At 53.8% G+C, this 15,430-nt stretch overlaps 1 protein-coding gene across 2 annotated transcripts in view; it reads right to left on the reverse strand.

Moving 5' to 3' along the window:
* Positions 1 to 839: 839 nt before the first annotated feature.
* WNT3 (Wnt family member 3) overlaps positions 840 to 15,430 on the reverse strand; it is a 30,744-nt gene continuing 16,153 nt past the window's right edge. Inside the window, exons 2-4 of one of the 2 annotated variants that reach the window (XM_062631811.1) lie at positions 9,846 to 10,087; positions 2,333 to 2,598; positions 840 to 1,743 (exon numbers count right to left, since the gene is read on the reverse strand). In XM_062631811.1, the coding sequence (XP_062487795.1) occupies positions 1,264 to 1,743; positions 2,333 to 2,598; positions 9,846 to 10,087 (988 nt within the window). In that variant the 3' untranslated portion in view covers positions 840 to 1,263. Of the gene's footprint in view, positions 1,744 to 2,332; positions 2,599 to 9,845; positions 10,213 to 15,430 lie in introns of those variants that run through there. The other variant, XM_062631810.1, reaches the window with a different exon arrangement.

The raw sequence follows: 15,430 nt of genomic DNA on the forward strand, positions 1-15,430 counted from the left end.
GGGACAAATGCTGATTCCTCTGCACTGAGATGGGTCATGGGATGTGTGTGGCCACTCTTGGGGCCCAAATCCCTGCTAGTGGTAACGTAACATCTGCGCTTGGTGAGGACCCCTCATGATTTGCTGATAACTCCCAAACCGCTATGGGAAGGAAAGGTCCTGCCTGGGGTTGTGCTGTTGAGTAAATGTCGACTTTTCCATCTGCCTTTACCTCTCTTTGCTGGATGAAATGGTTTGAACCGGTTTGCCTGGTGGGGGAAGGCTGAGGAAAAGGCTTGGACAGCACTTTCTTGCCATAGCTTCTGTCTCCCCATCATTACTGATGTTCAGAGCTGGCGTAGCAGCTCACCCTGTGCCTGGGGAGATGCTCTGAGCTTGCTCTGGGGTATAAAGTCATATTAGGGAATGCTTAGTAAAGGGGTGTGGCATCTGGGTGGATCTGCCTGGCTGCTTCACAGCCTCCCTTGGGCAGCTGCATGGCAAGGAGGCTGTTGGAGTAGTGATGTGCACTCTGCTCTTACCCTGCCCACGTGCCAGAGGATCAGCTCTGGGCTCTGCTTTCCTGCTGTCCTCCTCGGGGGGATTATAGGACATGATCTGGGGCTGTGGGAATTAGTAAGGGCAAAGGCGAGGTGAAAGGAGAGGCTGGCTGTAAGGCTCAGACAGGTTTCTCTGACATCATCTCCTTGGAGCAGGAAGGAAGGAGCCTGCCTGCTGCGGGGAATTGGCTCCTTTCCTCCTCCTTACCGCATCTGCTGAGACCAGGATGGCCATGCCAGCGGGCAGGGGAGCCTTGAGTTGTTCAACTCTCCCTGTGTGAAACTCATTTCCACCTGAACTCCTTGGATTAGCATCTATGTGGGCCTGACCTCCGGAGGAGGACAGAGCTGGAAGCTCTGCATGCTGTGTCAGCAGCACGCTGGCTAGTGTGGCTGTGCCTCACTTCAGCTTTCGCTGTCCCTGCTTCTCCCCGGTTAGTCCATCATGCCAAACAGCACACGAGAAGGCAGCGGATCAGTGACGGAGCTCATCTGCGGCACCAGGTCTTACTTTGGGCTGCCTTGTGTGGGTGAGATGCTGAGAGCCCCCTCTGCAGCGCTGGTGCTGGCTGTGTGAGGGTGCCTGCCCCGGCCCAGGGCATTAGGGTTTGTTAATGCCATCCTCTGAAGCATGAGGCCAGCACATGGGGGCTGCTCACAGGGTTGACGGACCCCATGGCCCTGCTCTGGAGCAACCTCCCATCAGCTGGAGACCTACCTATGTTTACTTGCAGGTGTGGACATCATAGACACGTATGCACTCCTGGCAGCTCACGTAGCAGCACCAGTGGAAGATGCAGTGACACTTCTCCTTCCGTTTCTCAGTTCTGGTGTTGTGGCCGCGACCGCAGCACAGCAGGTCGCAGCCGTCGATGCCGTGGGAGGTGACGTTGCATGTTCTGTCCCTTGTCCCAAAGGAGCCCGTCTCGGGGTTGGGCTCACAGAAATTGGGGGAGTTCTCATAGTAGACCAGATCCCGCTCTGTCGGTGGCTTGAAAAGAGCGTACTTGGCCCTCAGAGTTTCGACCCAGCCCCGAGACTCGCGGTGCTTTTCCACCACCATCTCGGAGGCGCTGTCGTATTTGTCCTTCAGGTAGTCCCCGATAGCCCGGAAATCAGGCTGGGCCCACCAGCACGTCTTCACCTCGCAGCTTCCCGAGAGACCGTGGCACTTGCACTTGAGGTGCATGTGGTCCAGGATGGTCTGTCCAGGGGAGACACAACAAGGTGGTCAGCAGCAGGTCGGGATGCCCAGGGTGTGATCACCTGCCTTTGCTACCAGGGTTTAAACGCCTGATCTGAGCTTGGTCTGGAAAGCATGGGCTGATTGTGAATGTGGGGAGCTCGGGGGGGGGGTGGCAGAAACATCCCACTGGAGAAGCACAGCTGATTCGGGCAGCTGCTCTGATCCTCTGTCCAACCCAGTCTAATCCCAAGGTCCAGTTGTAGCATCCCAGCCTGGTTTGGGTTGGAAGGGAGCTTGAAGCTCATCCAGCTCCAACCCCTGCCATGGGCAGGGACCCCTTCCACTGGAGCAGCTTGCTCCAAGCCTCTGTGTCCAACCTGGCCTTGAACACTGCCAGGGATGGGGCAGCCACAGCTTCTCTGGGCACCCTGTGCCAGCACCTCAGCACCCTCATTTTAACTCTTAACCCATGGCTGCCTGTTTGGGGAGAGTGGAAATGCTGTGCCCTGGAAAATAACCCTGGAGTTATGGGACCCTGTGGTCCCATTACACCAAGGGGAGTCACACATGGGGCGTGCTGCGAGCTCTGGACCCGTTGAGCACTCACCGTCCTGCCGGCCTCGTTGTTGTGCCTGTTCATGGCCGAGCGTGCGTCCGGCCGGTTCTCTCTGGCGTCAGCGAATTCCCGGGACACCAGCACGCCGAAGTCGGCATCCTCGCTGCATCCCCCCCATTTCCAGCCGTCTCCTGGAGGTCCTTTGTGATGGGAGTCACAGCCGCAGATGGTGGACGTGCCCTCAGCGCAGGAGCGGGTCACGGCGAAGGCCACCCCTGCCGATGCGATGGCGTGGACAAAGGCAGACTCGCGCGTAGCTGGGAATGAACAGAGCCCATGGGATTACCGGTCAGTGTCACACTTGTGTTTTCCTTCCTAACCTCCTTCAGCATCACAGAACCCCAGGATCCCAGCCTGGTTTGTGTTGGAAGGGACCTTAAAGCTCATTCAGCTCCAGCCCCTGCCACGGGCAGGGACCCATTCCACTGGAGCAGCTTGCTCCAAGCCCCTGTGTCCAACCTGGCCTTGAACACTGCCAGGGATGGGGCACCCTGTGCCAGGGCCTTACCCAAATCTCATCTAGATTTCTTTAAAAAGTGAAAATCTATTTTATTACTCTTTAAAAGACGTGGGTCAGGTGCTGCTGGTGACACCTGAAGCGCACAGGCAGCAGCAGGTAGAAGTGTGACTCCGGGTCTGCTGCAGTGACCTGGCTCTTCAGCTACAGAGCTCTGCTTGGGTGTTCTTAAAGCCTCTTGGGGTGTTTTACAGTGTTGTACTATTTCTCCTCAGTTGGAAATCAACCAGAGCTCGACCGTTGACTTCACGAAGGCTGCAGTAGATAGAGGCACTCCCAAGCACAGCCAAAGTAGTGTCTCAGTCTCAGCTTTCTCCTTGAGGACATCTTTTGGTTGACATGTCTCATGTTTGGCACAGGCTTCTTAAGTGCAGCACCCTTGTGGATGACACTAGAGTGCTTTGACCCTGTGTGCCACCTTATGAAGATGGAGACCTGAGGTCTCTACATCCAGGGTAGATGTCAGAGTCAATCCAAGCCCATCCCCGATGTGCAGGAGAGCAGGAGGGTGCTGAAGGCAGGTGTCTGGGGACCATTGGTGGTGGATGGTGCCCCTGGGTGCTCTGCAGATGTTTCCAGCTGCCTCATGGGTGTAGCTTGACCAAATGATCAAGACAGCCCTCAGCGGATGCGGGAGGAAGTCAGGGCTTTCTGCTGGCTCAGACCAGCGATGACCTTGGAGCCCATCTCCTGCTTCCAGAGCAGGAGCCAGGAACTGTCCCTCAGCCACCCCATGCATCCCTCAGCTGCTCCTGCCTCGTGCCCTGGGGAGGTCTTTGCTGCACCAGGTCTTGCTCTGGGCTGCAGAGGTGGGGTAGAGCTCCTGACAGGCAGGCAGCTCAGACTTGGCTGATTTCAGCCTGTGCAGGTGGTCCGAAGGGGCAGCTCGTGGCTATGTGCCAGCTGTGGAATGCACATCTCTGCAGCAGCGTGGAGAGCTCGGATCCAGGTGCCAAACGTGATCCTAAACCAGGGCTGCTCAATCCCGTAAGACCATGTTATGGGTTTCACTTTAATTCACTCTTCCCTTCCTTGCCCTTCCCACCTCTGATAACACCAGCAGAGATCCAGCCTCTACCTCCTGCAGTTTTCCTTACATACCTTTCACCAGCTGCGTATACTGGGACCACTGGGTCCTATGGGTTGAAGATCCCTGCTTCAACTAGAGTGGTTCAGCCTGACAAAGGCTATTTGGGTGGCCTGTGATCTACAGCAGATCAGATTAGAGGAGCTAGCGAGCCCTTCTGGCCTCAGACCAGGACAGCTCGGGGGCAGAGGGGGAGAACACGAGCCGCCCTCCCTGCTCATGTGCCTTTGCTTCCCACCCCGGGGAGGGAGATGAGAAAAGGATGGGAATGGGATGGAGAGGCACCGTGTGCCTGTGCATCCGCATGGATGCCGGGATGGGGGCCGAGCTGGGGCCGCTGCTGCCGTGGCCAGGCAGCGGTGGGATGCAACCCACCCCCTGTGGCCCACGCGTGGGGCGGGGCGGGGAGGACGGAGCTGCAAACACGAGCGCTTTGCCTTGAAATCCAGCCCCGGGTCCGGGCGAGGAGCTGGGAGAGTTTCCCAGAGATGAAATGCGGGAAGAGCGTTCCCAGAACCAGGGGAGGGGTTGGCCAGAGAGGATTAGAGCCGCCTTGACAGTGCACGGCTGCGACTGTCTCCCAGCCGGGCCCGTTACCTGCTGGGACACTCAATTTGCCATTGTTCCCGCGGTGTCACACTGTATTACCAGCATAATGCAGAATGTTTCCGCCGGGCCAGCGTACCCACGGCACAGAGCGCTGGCATTCCCCAGGAGCACCTCGTAGCAACGGGGCAATGTTCCCCCTGTCCTGCCGTCACCCTCCAATCCCGCCGGCCCGGCTGGGAAATCCCTATTGATGGCGCTCCCCAGCCCCCCGCCACCGGATCAGAATGGCTAAAGGGCGTGTGAATGCTGCAGTGATTTGAAACGACTGCAGCGCGGGGATGGTATCGCTCGCCCGGCCTCACAGTAGGGGAGGAAGCTTAGCTCTTTCTCATCGCTATAAGCTTATTTTTCTCTCTCCCTCTTCTCCTTTTCCCTCCCCCCTTTCCCTTTAAGCTGCTGAGTTTATATCAAGACGGCCCCTGATCCCACACACCCCTTGTTTAGATGCAAATGACTGCAAGTGTCATGGCTGAGAAAAGCCATGGGTTATCTCAGCGCGGGGCTGGCTTTTCACAGCTCGTGGCAGGGGCTTAGATGAGCACACAAGGACCCCCAAAGGCAGCCCAGGCCCAGCTGCCTTCTCTGCACCTGGCTCCTTTGCACCGCGAGGCGCTGCCCTGGCCGGTGCCAATGGCAAGAGGATTGAGCCCGACCATGGCTGGGGAGGAGAGGACCCTTCTGGAGCACCAGTGGCATCTTCCTGGACAAGGAGAGCACACAAAGGGCAGCTGTGGTGCGAGGAGGCAGGGGAAGAGCCATTCCCCCGTTGCAGGGGGTGATGCAGGAGTTTGCTCCTGCCAAGCTCCCTCCTGCAGACCCAGTCCTGCCTGCGGCTCAGAGACCTCTCCTCCGTCCCAGGAGCTGCTCTCCAGATGCCTCTGGGGCCTTCCTGCCTCCTGCCCTCACAACCAGCCCATCCCAGGCACGGGGCTTTAACCAACATCATGTCCTTTATCACCTCCTTGCTGCTCGCCCTCCCAGAGCAGCAGGAAGTCACCCGGCTTTGGGGCAGGGCTTGGCTGGAGGAGACCTTGTCCTTTAATAAGAGCTGACCTTATTTTAAGTAGAAAAGGGAGGGAGAAGAGAGGGGAGGGAAAAGCAGGTTTCTCTTCCCTCCTTGTCCCAGACTGCACACCTGCAGTATAAATCATCTCGGGGAATTTGCTTGTAAAAACACGATCTTACCCCGCGTCCTGGGGTTGGGTTGGGTTTTGGTGGTTGGGTTTTTTTAATCAGAGCCCAGGTTAGAAAAAACAACGTGCAGAAAAAAAAAAAGAAGAAGAAGAAGAAAAACTTGCAGGGAAATGATCGGCGTGGCCCTGGGGAACCAACCGGCTGCGAAGGGGGAATGGTGAAGCTGAGGAGCGAAGCGCGATGGAGATGGGGTGGGACTGTGGGTTGATCTGGTGACTGGAGCCTGCTACACTCCCACACTGACACAGCACTCGAAGCCTGGACGATGAGCCCAGAAGGAGCAACCAAGAATGGCTTGAACATGTGGGCTGCAGAGGGTCCATGCAGCCCAAGCACTGCAAGCTTTCCCCACACTGCCTTGCTCCTCAGACTAAGCTCTCCGTGAATGGACCCAACCCTGATTAACATTTTTGCAGCTCCTTTAAACTGAAATTATCCTCAATTTCTTTTTTAGGCTGTATTAGAAGTGATTTTCTATGCTATTGTAATGAAAAAGGCACCTTTGAAGTTTTTTCTGTAATAGCTTCAATCTACTTAAGGGAGTAGTAGATGAGATTAACCTAAATATTGCTCTTTGATACTTAGAGGTGATTTCATCCAGGTAGTTATCATAGCTTAAATGCTGGCTATTTTGGGCTTAGTATTTAATGCCTATTGGCCTAATGCACAGCCCAAGCTGCAGTAGTGATTGTTGTCTGGTTTGAGCCTTGGTTTGTGGGGTTACACCCCTCTGGGGTCCTGGAAGTCAACAGGGAGCACAGCAATAGCAGTCACAGATGCTCAGGGCCAGATATGAAACCCAGCTGGCAACAACTGCAGGTCTCAGTTCCAGGTTATGGGCTCAGAACTCTTGGTTTCTGTTGGTGCTGCACCTAAGGAAAGTGGGACAGGAGCCTGGGAGAAGGTGATGCTGTGAAGGCAACAGATGTGTCCAGCAACACTATCCACAGTGCCGCTGGCAGTGATGAGCAGCGTTGGTTCCTGGATTCATCACTGCTAATGAGGTCTATCAGGGCAGGACAAAAGCCTTTTTATTGCCAATGTTGTCTCTTCCTTCAGCTGAGGAAGCAGTGGCTGGAAACGTGTTTGTGTAGAGCCATAGGATCCCAGCCTGGTTTGTCTGGGAAGGGACCTTAAAGCCCATCCAGCTCCAACCCCTGCCACGGGCAGGGACCCCTTCCACTGGAGCAGCTTGCTCCAAGCCCCTGTGTCCAACCTGGCCTTGAACACTGCCAGGGATGGGGCAGCCACAGCTTCTCTGGGCACCCTGTGCCAGCGCCTCAGCACCCTCACAGGGAAGAGCTTCTGCCTAAGAGCTCATCTCAGTCTCCCCTCAGGCAGGTTCAAGCCATTCCCTTGGCCTGTCCCTACGGTTCAAGAGTGGCACTACTGACATTGCAGACATCATCACTACATGGGTGAAATGAGCCCCATCCCCTCTCCTCCCACTGACTTTCAAGGCAGCAGTGAGAAGACATCAGCACAGTTAAAGATGTCACTAAGCACCCCAGCCAAGCGGGCTGGCCTTTGATATACCGTTATCCGCAGATGCTGCTGTCTGTTTTTAACCGTTCTCCTTACAGGTTGGTGAGACACCAGGATAACCACACACTGCAAGCTCAGAGCCTGGCCGTGCTCTCTCGATGCATCAGGGTTTGACTGGGGAGAGCTGCATAACGAGGGTGCTCAATAATTCTTCCCCATCTGTCAGAGGCGTTTCAGAGCTAGGGGTGATGTTTGGCTGTGTCAGCTGGGAGCGCAGGGGGGTGTTGGGGCATGTCCACGCAGGAGGTTCTGCTCGAGTCCCTGCAGCCCAAAGAATCCTTGCATATTCTTCATGAATTCAAAGTTCACTTTGCTGATTAGGGGGAGGACGGGTCAGACCTGACTTTCAAGCGCTTTCCTGCTGACAGCAATGGTGGTGGGAGATTTGCAGCACCTGAATGCTGTAATAGCTCTTTTCTAATGTGTTTCAAGTGTTTATGATGGGGTTTTTTAATGGCAGTTTTTAAGAACCTTCAAACTTCCTGCTCTTGTAAGAGCTGAAGTTCAGGCCGTGCTTTTATCAGGCCCCAAGCTATAGCGTGGCAAGCCTCGATGACAAGTGACTTGATAGGAGATACAGCAGCTACCCCAAAATACATCCTGGCAAACGAGGAGGGGATTGAACCTCAAGGCTCCTCTTAGCGAGGAATCACACTTTAACCCAGCGAGTTCCTTCCGCTGGCACAAGCTGCTGCTGTGCCAGGAAGCTGTGCCAAGGCTGACAAAGAATGGCATCAAGTGTTTATGTGTGGAATGTTGGAGCTTTGTAGGGAAGATTGTGAGACCTCACCTGGAGCATTGTGTGCAGTTCTGGTGTCTTCAACATAAAAAGGACATGGAACTGTTGGAACAAGTCCAGAGGAGGCCACGAGGATGATCAGGGGCTGGAGCAGCTCCTGTATGAAGACAGGCTGAGGAAGTTGGGGCTGTTCAGCCTGGAGAAGAGAAGCTGCATGGAGACCTCAGAGCAGCTTCCAGTGTCTGAAGGGGGCCTATAGGGATGCTGGGGAGGGACTCTTCGTTAGGGACTGGAGTGACAGGACAAGGGGTAACGGGTTAAAACTGAAACAGGGGAAGTTTAGATTGGATCTAAGGAGGAAATTCTTTCCTGTGAGGGTAGTGAGGCACTGGAATGGGTTGCCCAGGGAGGTTGTGAATGCTCCATCCCTGGCAGTGTTCAAGACCAGGTTGGACAGAGCCTTGGGTGCCATGGTTTAGTGTGAGGTGTCCCTGCCCATGGCAGGGGGGTTGGAACTGGATGACCTTAAGGTCTTTTCCAACCCGAACTATTCTGTGGTTCTGTGATTCTAAGATTCCCCAGGAGATTGGCACGCTCCAGGGACTGTTGGGGAATAGCCTCGTGTTCTGCTTTCAACCCAGGTTTCTCCAGTTTCCTCAAGGCCACAGCATAAGATTCCCATTTCCAAAGACTAATTCACTTTCATTAAATAACCATTGGGCTACAGAGGCTTGGTGCATGGCATCACCATTCCCTAGTGGAACCCCCATTGTTGGAACTGGATGATCTTCAGGTCCTTTCCAACCCAAACCAGTCTGGGATTCTAAGATACCAGTGAAGCTTCGGGAATGGCTTTAGTTACATACACGGAGCTGTGGAACCAAGGCATGTCTGAACTCAGCGTGGAGTCAACAAAATCCACGGGATGGGTTGGAGAGAAGGGGAGGTTTTTATCCACCATTTGGTTCAGTTTCATGGCAATGCTTTTTGACCTAAGGTCTTGGATATTGCTAACTGGAGATGGGACAGATTATCTGTCACCAAAGTCCTCCAGCACCCTCCTATGAGGCTGGATTTGGCTGCAGGGCAGAGGTGCAGGTCCCCATCTGTCTTGGGGACCAGCATCTCAGGTTTCCCAGGGTAATGCCCAGGTTGTGACCTCATTGGGAATCTGGACTTCATTGTGCCTTATCAATGAGATTCCAATGTGCCAGATCCACATCAGTGGGTCTAGAAAGCTGGTCTTTCAAGAGGAAGCGATGAAGGGGAGCAAGAGCAAGTGTTTGGGGACAGGAGAGGGAAAATACATTTCCTCTCCCTCTTCTTCTTCCCAGCCCTGACCATTTTGGTTGAAATCCCAACTAAGCCTTATCAGGACCTTGGTTTTCCACCATGGTTTCTCACCGGCCGCCTGGGGTAGACAATGCTTCAAAGGGCCTGCCTTGACCCCAACCCTCTTCCTTGGCTTTTTCCCTGTTGTTTGGAAGCACTGCATGCCCTGGGCAGGGAGGATGGAGCCCATGATCCTGAAACGTGTGTGCATGTTTGGTGCAAGGCCTTCCCCTGCCTGTACTTCGTCTGCTGATTGCTCCTGGGAGGGGAACGGGCCCTTCCCTTGTGACCCCTTTTGCTGTAGCATCCCAAAAGAAAACTGGGAAAAAGAAACTGGAGAACTGAAGGCTGGGATGACTCTTCCCAGAACGTGCTCCCCGTGGGACATCCTTGGTGCATCCAAAGCCAAAGGGAGATGTGACATCTCCCCCCCCCCCCACCTAAACCTATTTGCCCACAGCCCCCCGGCTCTGCTGGTTACCTTTGTCCAGGACTGGCCCGAAGATGGCCAGGCTGTCATCGATGGTGGTGCAGTTCCAGCGCCGGCCCCGGAACTGGTGCTGGCATTCCTGGATGCCCAACTTCACCCCCTCGGCCACACTGGGCATGATCTCAATGTAGTTGCGGCAGAAGCGGAGCTGCTTGGGGACGAGGCCGGGGATGGAGCCGCAGAGGATAGGCTGGGACCCCAGCGAGCTGTACTGCTGACCTAGTGCAAGGGACCTGCAGGGACAGAGGACAGCGTAGGGTTGGGAAAGCAACTGGCACCGCTCTGCTGCCCACAGCTTTACCCGCAGAAGGGGACAGACGCGTTTCCCCAGCATCAACTCGCAACGCAGGCGTTCACACTCAAGGGCAGGAGCACAAAAGCCCCGCTGGGCTGGGAGGCTCCCGTTCATCACTGGCTGTACAAGTGTGAGCAGATGGATGTGCACATAAAGGAGGGGTTTGTGTGTGTGTGTGTGAGCGCAGTGCACAACACGAGGAGCTTGAGTGCCTATGGCAAACGCAGGGGAATCTGTTTCTCTGCTTAATCCCTTAAATCCCCCAGGAGTCCTGACACTGTCAGGCCAGTGGCTCCTTTTCTTCCCATCTGATAGTGCTAGACATAGAAAAGCTGTGGATCCAGCAGTTTTGAGTTGACTCTGTGTGATTCCCCTTGGTCTGGGATGGACTAAGCTGCGGGAATAAATGCTCTTGTGCAGATCCTCTTACTGCAATTTCTGGTGGGCACATCCTTGCATCCTTGAAGAGGTTGGAATTATCTCCTCATTGCCACAGCAGGGGAGACACTGTGCCCACCCTCTCAATTTCATCCTTCCTACAGAGATGGCCAGTGAACCCATCTTCTCTTTGGGCCCCTGGTTGGGAAGACACATGGTATCCAGAGAAACTAGACCTAGTAGTATTTGAAAGTGGCAGAGTTTGGCCAGATTAGGTATATGGAAAGGAGATATATGGATAGATACGTGTCCAAGGTACATGAAAATTTTTAGGGTGAACTAAAAGAAGGTTCCTGCCAGTGAAGGCAAAAGCTGCTGGGACATTTCTTCTTTCCCCTCTGCCTACAGAACACGTAGGTTTGGAAGTACCAGACTTCCTTTGGCTCTGAGTCTTGGGCAATGTGGTCTAGTGTGAAGTGTCCTTGCCCATGGCAGGGAGTTGGAACTGGTTGATCTTAAGGTCATTTCCAACCCAAACCATTGTGTGATTCTATTACTCTTTGTGAGTGCTGGGGAGCCTCAACGCTGTCATCTTCTCCCTTGGTCTCAGCATCAACTCAGTACAGCTCCTCTTGCCAACACCTCGAGAGCCGCGGCCAGCAGCGCAACTTGAGGGCTCCAAGGACCTGGTAGAAATGAGACCCTTGAACCACACCATTTCCCCCCTGCACCTCAGGTCCCTGCTTCATCGTGTTACAGGGCAAACATCCTTCCTGCCTGGGCCCTCGAACGCCTTGGCAATGCCCCGTCTCGATCCCTGCAACTCTCATAGCGCACTGGGAGAACTCGGGATCAGCAGGAGAAAGCCAGGTCCCAGCTGAGCTCTCGTTTGCCACCCGTTGTCCTGGAGGAAAACTTCCTCTGCCCGCAGGTTTCTCTTTGTGCTCTTTTTAGGCATATTTGGCATTTTCCAGTTCTGGGCCATGTTCTGTTTTAAAGGGACGATTGTAGAGGCTGGGACCCCCCCTGGTTTGCAGCGCTGGGAGGCCAAAGGGTGATGCATTGAAACGCACATTGGGATCCAGGAGTTTTCCTGCTGGCTCCTTCTCTCCATTTAGTGCTGTATGAGCCCTTCCCAGCTCGCACCAGTTTTGCCCTTTTCCCCTTCCTAGCAGAGGCCTCCTCACAAGCTTGCGTTACAGGTAACTAAAGGCTTGTGCAAAATCAGTGCAAGCAGAGGTGTGGGGTCCACACAAGCCTTTCAGGAGAGCCAGACCCTGTTGGTTTTGTCTTGGTGCACTGGGGCTGTCTACCTCAGCCTGATGCAGTGCTCAAGGGGTCTTTACCAAGTGGCAGACGTTCACTTTAAGCTCAGAGATCGTGAATTCACCCCAGCTTTGATGCAGAGAAGTACCTGCAGTTGCTGACTCCGACCTGTGAAGGGGGGGTTATAGCTGGTGTAATATTCATATCTTTTAATTCTTACAATTTGCTGACAGCAGCCCTTTGTGAACAGGGCAAGACACAAATTCTTGGGTTTGCCTGAAGATCAAGAGAAGCAAGAGGGAAGCTGTTGCAAGTCAAAGCATGCAATACATATGCACATAGGAGCTTGAGAAATGCCAGGTCTTGACGGAATACGGAGAACAAAAGGATGGCAGAGTTCAAATAAGGAACGTCGCAGCTGAGTCGGGAACCGGGGAGCTTTAATGAATCCCAAGCCTTTGCTCATAAATCACCCACTGTTGAATCTCTACTGAATGTGTCTTGAGTTTCGAGCTTCTCTGTGGAATAGGCACTTGTGTCCCCATTGTGAGATGCCACCAATGCCATAAACTCCCCACCAGACTTTGCAATCCTAAGAAAACAGGTAGGAAATTCATTCTTTTCATAAGAACAGATGAACGTGCCAAAGCATCAAAGGCCGATCCCTTGGGCACGGGTGAGTCCCATGGCCATCAGCCTGGATGTAGGGATGTATTTCTCTGTTACTGCCCTGGAAAGTGTAGACTTTACACCCCGGTGTGATGTGGCCTCCTGAACAGAGGAAGCTGTTTTTCCTTTCCCAGCTGGTGTGTTTGAAAACCACCTCCTGGTGTGTGTGTGAATGCCGTGATCTGCCCAAAATTCAGCAGCCCACAGGGCCAGGTTCTCCCCAGTTAAGATTCTCCCTTAAGGGCTAGAAACCTTCCTAAAACCTTCCCAAAGGCCAAAGTCCATCTGGGAATCACTCCCAGACCTGTGGCTGCCTTGAACTAGGTTAAGCATCCTTCTGAGAGCTCTCCCAGAGGGACAGCTCAGGGTAGTTCAGTGCCTCTAGGTCCTGGGTGACTTATTTATTGGCCACAATTGGCCCCTCAGTGCCAGTGCTGGGGAGCAGTTGGATTGGATGAGCTTAGCTTTCCAACCCAGCTGATTCTGTGATTCATGCAACCCAGTGGTGCCTCCATCCACGAGCTGTGTCCTACCTACAGCCCTCTACCAGCAACCTCTGCTAGGAGGGCTTAATCCCTCCTCCAAGCACTGCAGGACACCAGCATCTTCCCAGAGGTGGGCAGTGCCCCAGGAGAGGATCTTGGAAAGACCAAGGATGATCAACCCGTGTTGTTCCGGAGCACATGGCACTGGCGGGTTGGGAACTTGGCACCCTGCTCCGATTGTGGAGGAATGTTGGCTGTTTCCAGAAGGAACCAAGGAGAAAGCACTTAATGAAATGATCCTTTGAGGAGTGCTCTGAGGGGTGGACACCGTGTACCCTGCCTGTAATCCCAGATGAAGGGAGAGGTGCTCTTATTGCATGTGCTTTTGAGAGATGAGACCGATGATTTCTCAGGTATAGCTGAAAAATGAATGCTACAAAGGGATGCTGAGGAGCTGCTTAGGGGCTGAGGAACGACAGGGAGGTGCTGGTGTTTTTATTTTAGCCTCCAATCCACACTGATGCTGAAGTAGCTACTGAAACACATCCCAGGCTACATCTGCATTAAGTCAAATGAAAAGCCCCATTATCTTGAGCTTGTTCAGCCTGGAGAAGAGAAGGCTCCTGAAGGGGAGACCTTAGAGCAGCTCCAGTGCCTGAAGGGGCTGCAGGAAACTTGGAGAGGGGCTTGGGACAAGGGATGTAGGGACAGGCCAAGGGGAATGGCTTTAACCTGCCAGAGGGGAGACTGAGATGAGCTCTTAGGCAGAAGCTCTTCCCTGGGAGGGTGCTGAGGCACTGGCACAGGCCAGCCTTTAGGAGCAGAGAGACCAATTTCTTCTGAGGTCCCTGAGATGGGACCTGAGCCACTTTCCTAGGGGCTCAACAAGCCCTGTCCCACGTCGTTTCTAACTGGGCACTGAAGGAGGGTAGGGAGCCTGGCAGAGACACTGCAGCAGGAAAAGGAAGTGCTAGTGAGTAGATGGATGGCAGAGAAGGCAAGAAGAAGCTTGCCCTGTAGACAGACTGGCAGAGGATGGATTACTCTAAGCTCTGAGCATTTAATCCCAGGGAGACATGAATGGGAAGGAGGTTAATGGGTGCAGTGATACAGCAAAAAGGGAAAGCCAGAGAAGGAAGAAGCCAGGATGAGGCTCAAGGAAGCGTGCTGGGTAAGTGTTGGAAGGAGGTGGCTGAGGAGGAGGTTGTCCTGCTCAGGGTGGGCTCTGTGGGTGTTTACACTGGGGAATATGAGGCATCACTTTATGTATTTCTCATTCTGCAATTCCAACCATTTGAAAGATTGCCAAAACAGAGCATCCCTCCTGCGAAGGAGCAGCCTGTTTGTCTTTTCCCCCACTCTAAAGCCAGAAGTCACTGCTGTCAGTGGGATGTGGCTTCTCTCTTTCCTGTGCACCCTGAGTCCACGTAGAGTCACTGCAGAGGAGCGGAACCGCACTGCAGGGAAGCTCCCGTGACCCCACAGGGAGTTAGGGAGGGACTTCTCAAGTTAGGTCAGTTGAACCTGCCCTCCACTCCCAGGCAATGCCATGCACAGCGGCTTCACTGCCTGAAGGCTGCCTGCAGAGAAGGGCAGAGCACCTCCAGGATCTGAGCAAGGGCAGAAGGTTTGTGATGAGACTTCTGCTGCATGAACTGAATTCAGTCTTGGTTTATTCCACCTTGTTTTTCCTTATCTCCTTTGCTCCTGTAGGCCTGACACGAGCTGCAGCCCCGTGTATGGACCTGCACCCATCACCCGCATCCCTGCATCTGCTCGGCCACTGTTTTGCACTGTTTTTACAGTGAGAGAATGTGAGAGAATGAAATCAAATGTCTCAGCTGCCCTGCCCCAGTGTTCCCCTGACACTGACTCTGGTTTGGGTTTTGCTGAGTTGGGGTTCTGACAATTTAGCAAGTCCCATTGGATTTGGCTTTGATCAAAAGAGATGCCCGACCAGACACAAGTGAATAGGGGTGAGTGCTTGGCAGGGAGAATAAGGTGCTGGCAAAGGGAAGAGAGATGGAGCGTTTGGTCTGCTCTCTTCTTTTGGTCTGCTCTCTTCTGAGAGGGGTAAACTGTTGCACTGATTTTGCTTTATCAGGTGCCTTTTCCCTAGGTGGAAATGAGCTGAGTTTGGTTGAAGAAATGTAAATCCCCTAGAGGACACCTAAAGCATTTGTCTCTTAGGCGCTGCAGTTGTAGTTTGGAATGGGGAGCACAGGAATGCCTATTGAAAATGAACGTAGAGGATGCCAAAGGATAAAGTTCTTCAAGAATGACCATCCTGGTGCTCACCTGGGCAGCCAAAGCCAAAGCTTTCTGTGGCACTTTCCCCTTGCCCTGACAATACCTCTTTTCCCTTAGTGCCACAGCAGGAGGTGGGATGAGCTGAAATAGGAAGTGCCCAGCTCCAAGATGAGTCACGAGCCAGAAACAGGCTCTAAAGCACCATCATGAGCAAACCCACAGGCAGCAGCTCT

Source organism: Pezoporus occidentalis, unplaced genomic scaffold (assembly GCF_034315485.1).
Source record: "Pezoporus occidentalis ecotype Australia unplaced genomic scaffold, CSIRO_AGI_Poc_V1 ctg375, whole genome shotgun sequence".
Taxonomy (NCBI): domain Eukaryota; kingdom Metazoa; phylum Chordata; class Aves; order Psittaciformes; family Psittacidae; genus Pezoporus; species Pezoporus occidentalis.